At 39.9% G+C, this 15,624-nt stretch overlaps 1 protein-coding gene across 1 annotated transcript in view; it reads left to right on the top strand.

The window, feature by feature from the left end:
- The window catches only part of LOC149718035 (cell adhesion molecule Dscam1-like), a 111,593-nt gene that overhangs the window by 79,118 nt on the left and 16,851 nt on the right, over positions 1 to 15,624 (top strand). Inside the window, exons 15-16 of the mRNA XM_089837027.1 lie at positions 7,837 to 7,968; positions 8,061 to 8,222. Of these exons, the coding sequence (XP_089693153.1) occupies positions 7,837 to 7,968; positions 8,061 to 8,222 (294 nt within the window). The remainder of the gene's footprint in view (positions 1 to 7,836; positions 7,969 to 8,060; positions 8,223 to 15,624) is intronic.

Below are 15,624 nucleotides of genomic sequence, written 5' to 3'. Positions count from 1 at the left end.
GGCAAATGTTACGCTTTTTTTCACCGCGTTTCTCTTCCTCGGAGCTTTCGAGTTCAACTCGTTCTCCAGCACGCAGTTATGCCCCTTTTGTTCGGAGAATTTCTTGAGCGTATTACTTTATAAAAATATTATTTTTTCCCCTTTTCCTTCTAGGAATAAGATGATGTAGTAATATTGTTTCAACGGTTTTTATTTTATTTCTTGTTTTGTTCTTTTCTAAGCCCAGGGATCTTTCCCTACAAATGCAAAGATATTTTTTACGAACTCAAATATTTTGTAGCGAAATTTTTAAGGGAGAGAGATATTATTAGGTAAAAATGAATAACTAAACTTTATAGAGGCTGCGCTGAATTGAGAGAGTTCGTCAAAGTAAAATTACCCAATATTTTTAACCGGTAATTTATTATGATTCTAGGATAAGATCTCGATCTTTAATCTCTCTCTAGGGTTATTTAGCGTACCAGTTGAAATGGTTGGCGATACCTTTCCCTTATTACCCATCTGTGGTAAAAATCCCAGATAGATCTCAGGTGCGTGAGTTCTGAAGCCTATGATGGTGGCCATGTCCAAAAAACTGAAAAATTTAATCGAAAAACTGAGATAACTTTTTTTTTCTTTTCAAGTTTTACGAGCGTAAGTTTTTTTTCTGGTATCTTTTTTTACGATTCGCACTCCCCTTATCCGTATAAAGATTTTCCTTGTAATATCGTAAAATTATTTTTTTGGGGTATTTTTTTTTTTCATTTTGAAAGTCTTCTTCTTTTTTGCTTAGGGATTTTGGGTACTAAAAGAGATATTTTATAGGCGAGGGTAATCCAGTTTTAGCACCCTGGCTCGCCTTATATTTTTGCAGTCCGGGAAAGTATTAAAATACTTTATGGTAATAAAGAACATTCTCCTAGGGTACCAAACTAGGAACATTACACCTTTTTGCATTTTTTTGATGGCATTATTGTAAGGATATAGAATTAACATTTTACCACCGCGGAACAACGAAAGGGTACTTACGAATATTTTAACGCGAATTATGGTTGTTAATTTGTTGCGCTTCTAGTTTCATCGCGTCATTCAATTTTTTAAAAATATTTTTTTGGACTTAGTTTGTTCAGTGGCCCATTTTCGAGGACCCAAACTCATCCATATTTGGCAGAATAAAACGAATCGCCTGTTGACTTCGATTATCGTTCATAGAGTTTTTCCCCGCCCCCCCCTCTCTTTTACCTCCTGGCCCATAGGAAGTTTAAACGAGATTTTAATATTCCTATTTTGTAAGTCGAAACGCCAGGAGGCGTAATCCCTTAGACTCCCCAAAAAAAGGCCCTAACAGTCCCATAGACCATGTCCCTCGAGGCTAAGCGTTAAGGTACATTCCAAAGAAAAGGACGTATATGAACTCGAAGTTAAAAGTATAGGGAAAACCGTCACCACTAAAATTTGACGTTGTAAGGGAAGAGTAAGAGCATGGTTTTGATAACTTTAGGTTAATGGAATGCGCGGTAGATGTTGGTAAAAGGAATGGCCGGTTGCTGGCGCTCGCCTATAGAAACTTTGATTTATTTCCGAAACAAGAATTGTAGTCTCTATTTCTCCTCGGGATTTTTGTCGTGTCTCTTGGCAATGTAACAACGTGGACATCGTCAATAATTCTTCTCCAGCGATCAAAAGACCGAAAGCTCGGCGACCATTATTCATGTTTCCTTCCTCTTTTTAAAGAAAACTGCGAAGCCGAGCCTTAAATATTTTTAAAAGAAATTTCCGACGCGTGTTTCGTCTTTCTGAATGTTATAAATTTTTTCTACGAACAACAGTCACCCTCGAGAGATATTTTGACGCAAATACCTTTTACGCTAGGTGAGCCGGACGGACTATTCATTCAAATATGCACCTCCAGAATGCCACACAGCCCCCGTAATATGTCCCTAGCGTAGCCAGTGTGTTTTCGAAAAGGGGCTTTTAAAATTCGGCGTATTATAAATCGGACTATTCCAGCTTAGAATTTGATTTATAGGGAAATGAATATAAAGATTTTTACCCCTTTTTCTTCTCCTTGTGATTTTTAGTAAAATGCTTTGCTACGGTAATCGCCTACACTAACACTAGTTTAGTTACAAAGTATAAACATTTTGAGCTAATGCACTCGAAACAATTTTTCTTACTAAGGCAAACACCGTAATGCGTTCCTGGAAAGTCACTCGATCGTTTTAAATCAGAATCAACCTAGTTACGTAAACTTTAAAATTCGAAGTAATAAAAAAGGATGCTCTTGGAGCGTGTTTCGCCATTTCTGGAGAGAGAAAAAAATACGACTGAGATCGAAGTTAATACAATTTCCGTCCATCTTTGTTTAGGTCCCGAAAATAGCAAATAACTCTTCACTTTCTCGCTTTTCAAAGAGTTTAAATATTTATCCGGGGCTCTCTCTCTCCACACGCAATGTACTTCTTGATCGAGGATCGATAGCCTAAAATCTCTACGCTTTAAGTCTACAGTATAGTATATGGAGAGCCGCGGCTATAGAGTCTTTCGGTCGGTGTACTCGCTCCATAACTCTAGATTGACAGATGTTTTTACTTTCTCTTGGAAATATATATTTTCGTCGTCGACTTTGACCGGTAAACAGGAACCCAACATTAAATCAATAATATATCATTTTCAATGATGATATATAGAGTCCGTCAACCGCCCACGGCTACTCTACGCGAATCACCCCCAAAGAAAGGGGGGGGGGATTTTTTATCCTCGTTCGCCATCCAAAATGTTTATACATGATGTTAGAACGTGGAAGAATAATGTACCTTTGTAAAGGGGAGTGGGTTGGAGAGTTGGCCAAGTGAACTAGTTAATACGGGGAGTTTATAAGTTGTCCTCTCAAAAACCCATACCATTTTTAATTTAACACCAAAGTTGAAAGGTTAAGGTTGGATCAATCTGCCTACTAAATTGGCATCTTCCAGCATACTCGAACCCCCCAAAATCTTTCAAATAAAAAAGACCAAACCGAGAAACCGGGGGGGGGGGGCGGGTGATGTTTGATTCTTCCAATATATCCGATAAAAAGATCTTTTTTTTTACTCCTTTCGGTTTTTTTTCTTCAAAATGTATAAAAGCTTTTATAAGTTTTTTTTCTCTTCAATTCGTTGAAAAACCTTTCGTGCAAGTTCGCCCAATTTCTCGTAACTTGAATATATGTTGCAATTTTTCTCTGGCCCGGGTGGGGGGAGGGGGTGGCAAGCTTGCCTAAGTCACCTCCTCCTCTTTTCTTCTTGTTCTTCTTTCCGCGAAGTAAGGCACTCTGATGGTTCGAAGTAAAGTCGTTTCTGAGGTTTTGATCACACCCTCTACGCTTGATGGAGTGTGGTGTATGGCCACGCTGGAAAGATCGCCTACAAGTACTTTTTTTCTCAATATGTATCTAAGAAATGATTTACCCTCGAATGGTCACGCAGGAATGGTACGCGACAATATTTGGACTTATTTTAACGAATGATTTTTCGGTTTAACAACGTCTATATAGGCCTTAGTGAGTGAAAAATCTACTCTTGAGAAGTAGCGTCGTGTAGCCTTCCCCTTTGAAAATAAAAAGATGTAGTAGAACTTACACATACTTTTTATTCGAGTATGATGGAAGAAAAATCAAACCAGAGATGATTTATGGGGTTGGGTCACGGACAAGGAATAATGTCGCCAAAGTCGAAGGACGACTTCATCACCTAGAGAGGAATGTACACTCCATGCAAACGCCCCCTCCCCTTTCTCTTCTTCTTCTTTTAGTTTGTTTAGCCACGAGTACGAGTACATTTTAGTGCCAGTTATTCGCTCATTCCGACGCTATCGCGTTACTAGAGTAAGATATGTTTCTATGGCGATATTCTTTCAAATTTATACAAACGTAGTATTAACCGTCTCTGGGTTAAGAAGACGTATGCCTTCGAGGTTTACCTTCTATGTGTGGCCTTTTAAGACCGAAACTTTATACTCTATAGTATATATGGAGTTTTTGCGACATTCATCGACCAAAAAAAAACGAGAAATCGTTCGCTTCGTTTTACACGATTCTGATGGTTTTTCGATACCAGCCTCCGTGGAGCGCCGCCACCACCGCTTCCTTCTCTTGTTCTCGGATCCGTATAAAACTAGCCAGGCAGGGAAAAGCCCCCCGCGCTATTTAAAATGTTCAAAGTTAACAAAACAAGAAGTTGGGTACGAAGAGACAAGATGTTCCATGGCACTGCGCCTGTACTACGTCTAGGACATTAAAACCGTCCTAAGACCCAAAATAGTAGTTTAGCCTTGGATAAAAAAACTATTTTCAAAGCCAAAAATTCCTGAAAAAAATGTTCGTAGAAGGATCAGTTCACCCTAGAGTAGGGGTCACTAAGAAACTGACTGCGTGGGCGGTACTTCCTTCAACCATTCTCCTTTATTTCTTCTTTTACATCCGTAAAGTATGTTCATGGGCGCGCGTTCTATACAACAATCTCTTCTTCCTTTGGCAAGTTTATAGAGCGGCTTCTACCAAGATATACTAAAAATATACTGTAACATCGAGCACCCCACACGCTTCCACTTCCTTTCCTTCAGTTTAATACCGAACTGCGTGGCTCTCAGAGATTCCCGTACGCGTCTTTGGTTTTTGGAGATAAACCTATAAAACCAAGTTTTGAAACCCTCGTGACCTTTGTACCGCGCAGGGTGTACTAATATCTCTAAAAGCGATATTTATGAAACTATATTTAAAATTTAATTTGTTGACCTTTATGTAACTTGACCGCGAGTTCCAGTACTCGACTGGGAAGTAATTTCCTCGATTGGTATATATTATTCACCAAACTTATTGCGTTTTGAGATTATAAATTTACGTATTGGAAGATGTTTAATTTTCCATTCGGCAAATGGTATGGTGATTAAAATTTTAAAGCTTTTCCAGAATATTCGTTTATGAATAATTCGTTTCTATCGCTTACGGGCGGCGGTATGAATATATGTCGCGGCGCCAGTTTCGAATTCATTACATTTTTCGATAAGAGTCACTTGACTCGTTCGATAACATTTCTAAGATTTGTATAGCTCGGGCCCGGGAATTACGAGAAACAAGGTTCGTATTTCCGAAGGTGTGGTTGGGCTACCGAAATAACCGAACAACTGAATTCGTGCAGACGTTCGTTGTTTCAAAATTTCGTCAGAGAATAATTGCCGAATTATTGATAGTTGTCGTGAACGGCAACCTCTAACTCTACTAACCCTGCCTTTGAATTTTGAATGATAATTTTGGTAGCGTCGACGCTTTCCAGGAACGATTCCGGGTTCGCTCGCTGGCTGGCGATTGAGCTAGTCTCTCTCACTTGACGTGATCGACGGCGTTTCCCAAATCGCTTAATATACTCGACTTAAAGGTCTTAAAGTCGAAGACGCCGGGATGGCTTTTAACAATCGCGTTTCCAAACTCCGTCGTTTCGAATTGGAAACGCTCCTATTATCTAGGACGTTCCCTCCTATCTCGTCGCCTTTACATCTCTCGCTCTCCAGACATCCGTAAAATTTAGTTAATCGCCTTGTTATTGGTCGGACAATGAGATTCTAACAGTAAACGAATTTAAAATTCTGCCTAATACCGTATCAAACTCAATTATTAACCGTGTTTTTCAATCGGGTTAGCTTAGTTTCAACGTTAATCTAGGACAAGTAGCCAGGCAGCTCTTGAAAATGCGGTTAGAGTGGGAGAGCCCTCGCGGCCTCTATGGGGAAGCGCTTGAGAATTTATGAATAAATATCTCGGCAGGCCGAGCTATATAGCCTCGTAATACGTGCCATAGTTTGTACCGGATTAGGCATATAGGCTAAAATCGATTCTGAGAAAAGGTTCTTGCCGCTGGCCCGTTATCTCTCCACCCAAACGTTGTTCTCGAGTGTATACCTAAACATAGACACTACTTTTCAGCCCCAGATATCTACACTCTCTTTTGCTCGGTCCGAAAAAAGGTTTTACACACGCTGCACGCCTGTTTTTATATCGAAGGAAGAAGGAAAAGGTAGACGAGCTAAAACCTATTATTGTCCCTAATCTTCTCTTTGTTACGTCGGAGGAGAAGGCACCGCCTCGGGCTCCGTTCCGCCAAGTTATTATACATACGCGGGAATGCCTTCTCTTCTTCGCCCCCCCCCACAAAAATGTTATATCTTGGATAAATCCTGATCGCATTGGTCACTATAAAGACGCGAGGAAATTTTCAGGCGGAAAATGGTCAACCTTTCTAGGGTTGAGTACACTCTTTGAATCCACGGCCATCTTGGAAAATGGCTTCCGAACAATGTAACCAGAAGGGGATGACGGGATAACTTCTTGACGTAACGTCCTTGATGCGCGAACTCGCATCTAAGGGATTGATTTTGACGCAAAGGCGCCAGCGGGATGACGCGTGCCTTCCAAGGAAGGAGCTAGATGATATATACAAAGATGGGGCTGGGGGGGGGGGAATGTACTTGGTATTCGGAAAGAGCTCTTTTTGCTCGAGCGATTTTTGGTAATCTAAAATATAGGAAACGCGAACGTTCTTTGTCTAAGATTTTCTTTATAACAGGGTTTTTGGTAAAAACGTTTATGGATATTATTGACTCTCCGCCATATCGTGGTTGAAAAATGGCTTTCAGGAAGAGCCAAGAAATTGCGTCGCTTTTATCACGGTTGACCTCTTTAAAGGCAACCCCCTCCCCCCTATCATTATAACCCCCGAACTCCTTCCTTTTGTCTCGGGATTTGAAACAAATAATCATAATTTGATTCATTAGGTCGACGAAGGGTTATAAATCTAACATTAAATCGGCGCGAGGGAAGGAACCATTTTCAAAACCACCGAGAGGTCACTTTAAAAAAGATGAGAGAATTGTTATTGTTTTTAATCGTGACTTTTATGACTTTCATAATGATAATTTATTTCTCAAAATGGTTTCGAATGCCTTACTCCGTCAGGTGCGAGAACGCGTACCTTTTCCCACTGACTAAATGCGACGTCCAGAAAAATTGTTGTAGCAATGCCTGAAGATACGTTTAATAACTCGGAGCTAATTTATTTACGTCGGAAGAAAGAGGAAAAAGAATCAGGGCGCGCTCCGTCGCTTATAATTCCAACAACGTGACTCTTATTAATTATTCTCTTTTGTTTCGCGTCGCGGCACTGTCTACTTATCTATCATTTTCTTTTTGCTCCTTTCTCGCGATAAACGTCATTTGTAACTGGGCTTTATTGCGACGAACTGATTTTTCTTTTAAAACTCGGCCTTGTTTGGTACCTATATACGCGTTTCTTTTAACCGCCATTTTTCATCGCGCTTAAAGTTTGACCTTTCTAGCGCGTCTTCTATTTCACCAAGGAAAGGTACGCGCGTCTCCCTTTGAAACGTCCAACTGTGAAATTTCTGGAGCCTCGCTCTGAAAATATCAAGTTTAGTAGATAGAGCTAGAAGAGAGAGGATGATGCGTGAACTTCCTTGGCCCTTCCGGTTCGAAGCGAAACAATAGTAGCTTAACGACTTTTCGTGACTGAAGCCCATCAAATCGGCCGAGTCTAGCTATAGGAAGATCCTTGGCCCTCCTGATAAATACCCAACGCGCCTTCGGAGACTTAACTGGTCCGAGGGAGGACATATTTACGAGCGTTGGCTCGCTAGTCCTGCCCTCCAGATGATGGCGTCTTTAGGCAGAATGACTAAATCGTTTCGTCTTTACGGGCACGGCCATTTTACCGATCCCCAGGCGTGGTCCCTTATCTCGGATTTTTATTAGTTGCGAGAATAACTCGCGAAAATAACTGAAGGGTGTTGTTTTTCTCTTTTATGCAGCTCCGCCGGACTCTCCTTCAAATTTGCGAGTAACTCAACTGTCCAGTTCCACGGCTACTGTCACTTGGACGCAGACTCAATCGGGAAACTCTCCCGTTTCCGGATACATAGTACATTTCGGACCAGTCTCCGGTAAGTTTCTACTTCAATCCCTACCAACCATCTCGGTCTTAATTGTCCCGAGTGATAAAATCCTCGAAACTATTTTTTTTCTTTTAACGCAGAGAACTGGGAATCGGGCTCGTCTAGTATCCGAGCAACGGAGGCTCAAGTAGTTCTCACCGGATTAAAACCAGGAAACTCTTACAAAGTGAAAATTATTTCCGCTAACGCCATCGGAACCAGTGACCCCAGTGAAGAATTAACCTTTACAACCGAAGAAGCTGGTAAGTGAATATCTTAAATTTTCCCAAAGGTTTCGAAAAATACCTTCAGCTTTTGTTTACTTATTCCGCGTGACAATATTTTTGAAATTTTGATCCCCTGGGGTTTAAGATAACACCAATACTTGATCAGGTTATTTGAAAATATTACCCGCGCAATGTTTTCATTATGATGGTTTCTGGCCTTCAAACGTTCCAAAGGTAAAAGTGGTGGCTGCAAAGTTGCTTTTAAACTAAAGTATAAATAAAAGAGGAGGGAAATTGTTTTAAATCATATGCTAAGTACATTTTAGGAGCTGGCCAAAAACTTTGAGAAACGTTTTTTGATATATTCATTTTTCCACCCTTTTTCGTACATACCTCTTTTGAATGGGCTCGGTGGGCCAGGCGTGCATGGGGCGCAGCGACTTTTTAATCTAAGTATTCGGCCGCCGCGCTTTCTTTCGCGTTTTTCCTAAACATACTCTTGCAAAAATGATTTACGAGTACTTTCTCGGCTTTACCCTTTCTCGTATCTCGTATATACGCGAAAGAAGAAAGGTATTAGATCCTCTTCTCTTCTCCCTTTCATCTGGATTTCCATCTTACGCGACGCCCGCCTAAAAACAATTTGTAATTTTGGGAATACCCCCTTTTTTTAACTGTGGATGATTTGAAACAAATTGGACGGAAACTTGTTGGGGCCAAGGCGTTTCAGCCATTTTTTAGGCGCTAACGTCAAAATCGGACCAGAATTAAGGAAGATACGAATTTTGTGTAAATGTCATACACCGGTGTATGGCGGGTAAAGGTTTTACAGGGGCCCGTAGGAAATACATGATACCTGGTGGACCAAAAATGAAGCCTGGCGACGCGCCCACCCTGACTCGTCCATAACACATTATCTGGACCGATAGGTCTCAAGACTTCCGTCCCCCGCTGCCACCACAAACATTTGCGCATTTTGTTGGACTTATTAACTTCTGCTGCGCTCCCCCAATTGTAGGGAGCCGCCCTGTTTCAAAAGGGCGTACCATTGTACGGCGAACAATTAAACCTGTAAACCTGTAAACCTGATCGAGTTTGCCCCTGGAAGTTGGCATTCGTTATTTTTGATAAAATAATTAAAGAAGACTATGATTTACTATCCGAAGTTTAAATATAAAACACTGTTGATGTGTAGGCAAAATTAGAAGTTAGGTTATAGGTGTGAAACCTAATGACGTTGTTACCCGCTTTATTTATTCCGTGCCTTTTGAAATAGTTTTAATTTCAAATGAAGCGGGTTTTTTTGCTAAAGATAGCTCAAAAGCAATCTGAAATAATAGAACGTTTTATCTAATCTCAGTGGCGCTTATAACGTTAGCCAGATTTAATTTTATTATTGTTATCGGTTTGCTGGTTTTCCTCGAAAAAAAAAAATATTTTCAATTTATATTTTAAAGGGTTAGTTCGTAAGGTCTCTAAGGAATTTCAGTCTCTATGGCATCTTTATAAGGGGCGTATTAATAAATTCCTTAAACACGCCACGGTGTCCGTAACCCTTTGAGCTTGGTAATTGAAGTTGAAAACAACATCTGTTTCGGGTTGTAGGGGGCCAGAAGTCAGTAAGGGACCGTCCATAAATTAAGTCATTCTTTTTCGTTATTTCAATCTACTTCCCTATTAGTTCCGTGATGTCTATATACAACAGTGCACACCTTAAGATAAAATACTAGTTGGAGAATAATTTGGTAACAGTTAGAAATGGAAGCGTTTTCACTTTGCCTTACATGAATGGTCCCTATGGTATTTCAAAAACAAAATAATTTTCAATTTAGGTTTTCTTCTTTAATTCGCTAAATTTCCGTTTCGGTTGTAATCTACAAATTAGGGGGGGGGACGCATAAAAAAATTAAGTTATAGCTGAAAAAAGGGCTAATTCCATTTAAAAGAAATTAGCGAATTTCCCGCGTCCACTTTGTCGAATTCTTTCTCTTTCCTAGCCTCGCCCCCCCTCCCCCTTTCCAAAATCAGCCCTCTTTTTTTTCCAATAAGACTGCGAGGGACAGAGAGGCAGCACTTTTTTTAACTCTTTTTGCGAGTGTAATCACTTTAAACGTTTTTCGAACATGACCTCCATTAAAATTCAGTCAAGCGATTAAGCTCTAGAGGTTAGTTTTCCAACGCGTTACCTTACAAGCTCGTAACATCAAATTTTTCCAACCATTTCTTGAAACCTGCAAAAGGCAACTCCGCCTCTTTCGCTCTTTAAGCTGAGTTCGCACTTTCAATCGAAGAAGAAAAGAAAAAAACCGAACGGAATGTTTTAGTTTCGTAAACGTATAAAATTCACTTCGGTAGTCAAATGATTGGCGTCTAACAAATGTTATTAGTTAAAAAAGACCATGGAGAATTTGCTATAAGATATTCAACAATTTAGATTAAAACACCGATATATTTATAAATCATTGACAATGAATATTCCATCTATATTATTCAATTAGTGCGAACTCGTTCTTCTACTCGGAACATCTTTTTTCATTCGTATCTCCTTAGAATACATCACGAACGATAAATGCCTATTTTTAAGCTAAAGGCTCCAACTGTGCTCTCCCCATTTTCATTTTCCATTAAGTATAGGGCGTATAATGGCCGATTATACTTAAGTGGGGAAATTTTTTATCAGGAGGTTGACTCGGTGGCTTCCAAACCTGGCCACTATCTCTTTTTCCACTGCCCTTCCTTCCTTCCACTGCAGATCCTTTTTTCCCCAACGCTCTATGACACATTTTGCTACAATTTCTTTTTCTAACAATTTTCTTTTTCATTTACTCGTTCGATAATTTAGCCGGGACCCGACCGACGGCAATTGTTTTATATATTGGGCCACTAGTGAGTTGGGAACTTTGACAAGTTCTTTTGAAAAATGAGTTATAAATGCTTCCTCAGTTGATGGTCCTGGAAATATGAGAGGGTGAAATTAATGGCGCGTAATATGATCATTAACTTGTAATTTACGTTTACCTTCCCTCCCCCCCCGCCCCCGCCCTCGTATCTCTATCTCGTTTGACCCCTATTAATATATAGAATTATGGCTATCGCTGTATAATGTCCAATTTCGCCATTAACAAGCGCCGCTTTCGATATTTAATACACTACGCTTTGTACCGCGCCTGGAAGACATTAACGGAAGTCGATTGTCCGAAGTAAAATGCTCCTTCGTATTATTATCCCCCTTTCTCGCCCCCCTCCCGCCTACATTGATTTCTCGGAAACATACGCTCGCCATCTCTCGGATTTTTATCTCGAGATTAACTTTGTCCTTCCGCTAAATTTTATAGACTGAAATAATCAAAGGATTTAATAATTGAGCACACCCATATTTTTCTATATTCGTTTATTATTTATTTATTTATTCGTTTCTATTTGAAATATGGATCGATATAATAAGATTGAGAAAATCGATTTTTAGTTGCTCTTTTGTTTTTCCTACTCGTACGTATCGATTTAACAGAGAGTTAAACGTAGCTACTCCTATTGAGCCAATTTAATCTCCCACATTTTTAATTAATTTTGTTAATGTTTAAAATACATCCTGTTAGTGAGAGTGAAACCTAAAGATTTGTTTATATCGATTTTAATCTAATTTACTTGGCGTGTCTTTTCCTTTTCGGTAGAAGGCGGTTTAGTTTGACTCGCCAAGCGGTCGATACTGAGAGTTTCGAGAAGCGATCAATAAATTCCATTGCTCTAGGCCTAAATGTACATTTTTACTTTCAAAATCTTCAATTTAATTTCAGCACAGTTTAAGCTAGGTTTTGTAATTGTTTTTCTGTTATTTATATCAAGGTTAGTCGAAATTTCGTAGCACCGGTCAAAGGTAGACGCGAGAGGGGGGACTAAATGAGATGTATTCCCGTAAGTTTACTCTACTCAGGGTGGTCAATAGTAACTTCTTCGCTGGTCCGCTTTAGAATGGCGTAGTAAGTAGTCCGTGGTAAATCCACGTTGATATCTGTTAGAGAAGACAACTAGCCTGAAATTAACCGATTAGCTTTATAACAAATGAGTGTCGGGAAAGGGGGGATGTCAGTTGCCAGCGAAAAAAGAATAAAGAATATACTAAAGAGAAAGCGGGAGAAAAATAAAAAAATTAATAGATGTCATTTTCACGCCCTATTAACCTCGGACGCCATTTTTTCCGCTTTGTCGCTTTTCGTTTCCGATTGTTCGTCGTTTTCTACCTCAAAAACAGATGCTTAAATATTTTTGATAGCCCTAGTGTATTGTTCCGCGAAAGGGGAAGACTCCAGAATAAAGTAACGGCAGCGATTAGAGAGCTTTCGACTTGGCCAAAAGAGGGCAGTTGGGACCCGAACAAAATAATCCATAAAACGGACCTTCCTTCATCGCGACTACTTGGCCAACAGTAAAAGTGGTCGCATCCTACTATCCCTTAAGAGCTGTTAAGGCTACGAGCCTTTTCTGGATGCAGGGTTATATAAAGACGTAGTTCGTAACTTAACGATAAAAACCTTATTATTAATTTCCTAACTTTTGGAAGTTTTTCTTAGCTTAACCCGTTTGTTCACCTGTACTTGCAACAAGCCCTTTGTTAGAAGCAACAATCTCAACCAGAGTATTCAACTAGCCTTGGAGAAAAAGCAAACAAATCTAGGGTTGTCGCTCAATTTCGTTTGTGTCCGGACACTCTAGGGTCCCTGGTCCGTTTTTAGCACGTGTTGGGCTGGCGAGTAACAATTTCCGGTGGCCAACGCCGATGTCATTTGTAAATGACGGCGCTTTCTAGTGTCGCGTGTGGAGAGGGTCGAAGTTTTTCCGGCTCGGGTCCGCTCGCTTCGAAAAGTAGCCGAGAATGGTTGGCGAAAGAGCTTGGCAAACAAGAGGGAGCAGATGGCTACGACGTTAAGAGGGTTTTATCGTTTCTCTTAAAATCCGTCGCCTGGCCACGACGCCATCCAGATTTTTCCGCTTTTCGCGGGTGACGCTTTAACGCCTCGCTTTTGGCCTTTTCGCGGAAAATAGCTAGAATAACTCCAAAAATTAAGAGCCAAGGATGTAGTTCTCCTTTCGGGTATTATAGTTTCCCCGCTCTTTAAGGCCTGTAAGAGAAGGCCGCGCACTCTTAAGGCTGCACTTGATGTCTTTTAACGGTGGTTATTTTCCCAAAGTTATTTTTGGGACACCATTTTGGACAGTGACGCGGCCTGTACTTAATGTTTCAGTCCAAAGAAGAGAAAAAAATTATGACCAAAGAAAAAAGTTTCCTCTTTCGAACCTAAAACACAGGAGTTAAAATTACTCCAGCATGTCAAATCTTTTAAAATATATTCAGTCTACGTGTCTTTTGAAATCCGAGTTTGAAAAGGACAGAATATCGTTGGCGAAGAGCTATTGGGCTCGTATATACGATTTTATACTTCGAAACGCAACAAAGTTTAATGATTTTCCAGAAGCAACTTTCATTTTGAGCCAAAGAGCAAAAAACTTTTCAATTTCTCCAACGCTCGTAAAAAAACCTCGAGACAAACACTAGAGAGCAACTTTTCTAAAACCCAAGACTCGGAAAATCTTCGCCAAAAAACCAAAGTAGAAATGTCGATGGATAAAAAAAAATCAGAGGGAATAAAAGATTACGCTAGAATTCTCCCAGAGACGAAATAAAACTATACGCTAAAAATATCATCCGCAATCCGTACAAAGGGAGATTTAACCGTTTAAGCTTAGAGACTAGTCATTTTCAAATATTGATTTCCACAAAATTATAATGAAATTTATTAGTTCCACCGTCTCTTTAAGAGAGAGCTCGTGTTTTTCCCCGTTTCTTAAGTTGAGACCCTAACAATGTTGAGTAGGGAGAGAAAATAAGCTTAAAGTTTCCCACCGAAGCTCCCTAGAACTTTTCCGCTTTTAATAATTTCCGCTGAGATTTCCTAAATTGAAGAGGGGAAATTTTGAGTACGAGAATCCTGAAAGTTTGGGGAATATTCTCCGGGGATCTTTGTCAGAAATGAAATTATTTCGTATTAAAATACGTCCGCGTTGAAATGTAACGATGTTATTTTCATTTGCCAGGACTTGATACCTTCACCAAGATTATCCTAGTCGACTTATTGGTATAAGGATGGCGAGAAATAATGGGGAACTTTTAGGATAACGACTCAGACAGTCATGTAGATGCGCTATTTGGAAAAGTCCTAATATTTTTTCCCTCAGCATTCTAATCTTTAGGGACGCGAGTTTTTAAAGAGATAAAAAACCATTCCTCGGAAAAACGAATTTAAAAATGCCTTTATAAAAGCTCTGTTGATGGCTGCAGTCATTGTAAAAAGGTTTTAGAAACTAAAGCCATTGTTTTTTTAAAGATTTTTTTTAGGCTGTCGTTTCCCGGGTGTCCGTAGTATACCAACAACTCTTTCTAGCTATTATCAAATGCGGAAGATGGCTGGCTAACTCGGGCCTCTTGGCCCGTCCTTTTAAATTCTACTTTCCCTTTCTTTAAACAGATTTTTATTTTTTGGTTCGTTTTATTTAAAAGAATTTTTGCGCGCTCTCAAAAATTGGAGTCGCTTGAGTGGAAAGTAATTGTTTTCCTTTCGCTGACTAATGGCCGTCTTAGTTCGCTCCCCATCTTTTTTATTTGATCCGATCGGATTTCTTTCTCCGTCAAACTTCGTCCTATAATCTTATCCAAATAAACCCTATGAAAAATTTATGTATTTTAGACATTCTTAATACTTTTGCGAAAGCATTTTAATGGACGTGGATTTTCCAGGATTTGCCTTCGTTCTTTGAGTGATTTCTTTTTACAATCATGGAAACGGTGATTTTCTTTTCATCGTCTAATTTAGTTGGTCATCTCGCGAGTATCGTATTTGTTTGGCAGGGTTGTTATAATTGTCTATACCATAGCATTTAGAGTGTTAGTCGCGTTGTAGCACGCTCTAAATACGTTATTGGTTTTCGCTTTTAAGCGCGGGGAGCCCCCTTAAAGTAGAGGGACACGAACGGTCGTACCATTTATCCGCGTTAGATCATGGTGAGTTGTTACGGCGGCGGCAACGGAAAAAGGGCCAGCGTAAAAAAGTGGACCATTAAAGAGAAACGGCGTTTTCTCGTGCGGGAAAACAATAAAGTTTTTTGCTTTTTTTTTTAACTACTTTCCTTCCGCGACGTTTAGTTCTCTCTTTTCCGCTTCCAACCATATCGAACCGCCAATTAAAACTAACAAGGAAGAGACGAGCCCCCGGATGAGCGAGATGCCCTAATTAAAGCATAACGGAACCTAGCGTCTATCCTCGCCCTTAGTCCCCAGTTCCTGAGCTATTTTTATTGCCAAACAGTCGTTTCGTCCTTATAGTCTCGACCCTATTTTTATTTCGTGGAACTGCAATTCGGATAAGATCTTGCAGTTATGTTTGCT

Source organism: Phalangium opilio, unplaced genomic scaffold (genome assembly GCF_054372755.1).
Source record: "Phalangium opilio isolate 3A_F unplaced genomic scaffold, DU_Popi_V2 ptg000003l_1, whole genome shotgun sequence".
NCBI classification, from domain to species: Eukaryota; Metazoa; Arthropoda; class Arachnida; order Opiliones; family Phalangiidae; genus Phalangium; species Phalangium opilio.
The sequence above is the reverse complement of the archived record's forward strand: the minus strand, read 5'-3'. Positions and strand labels throughout refer to the sequence as shown.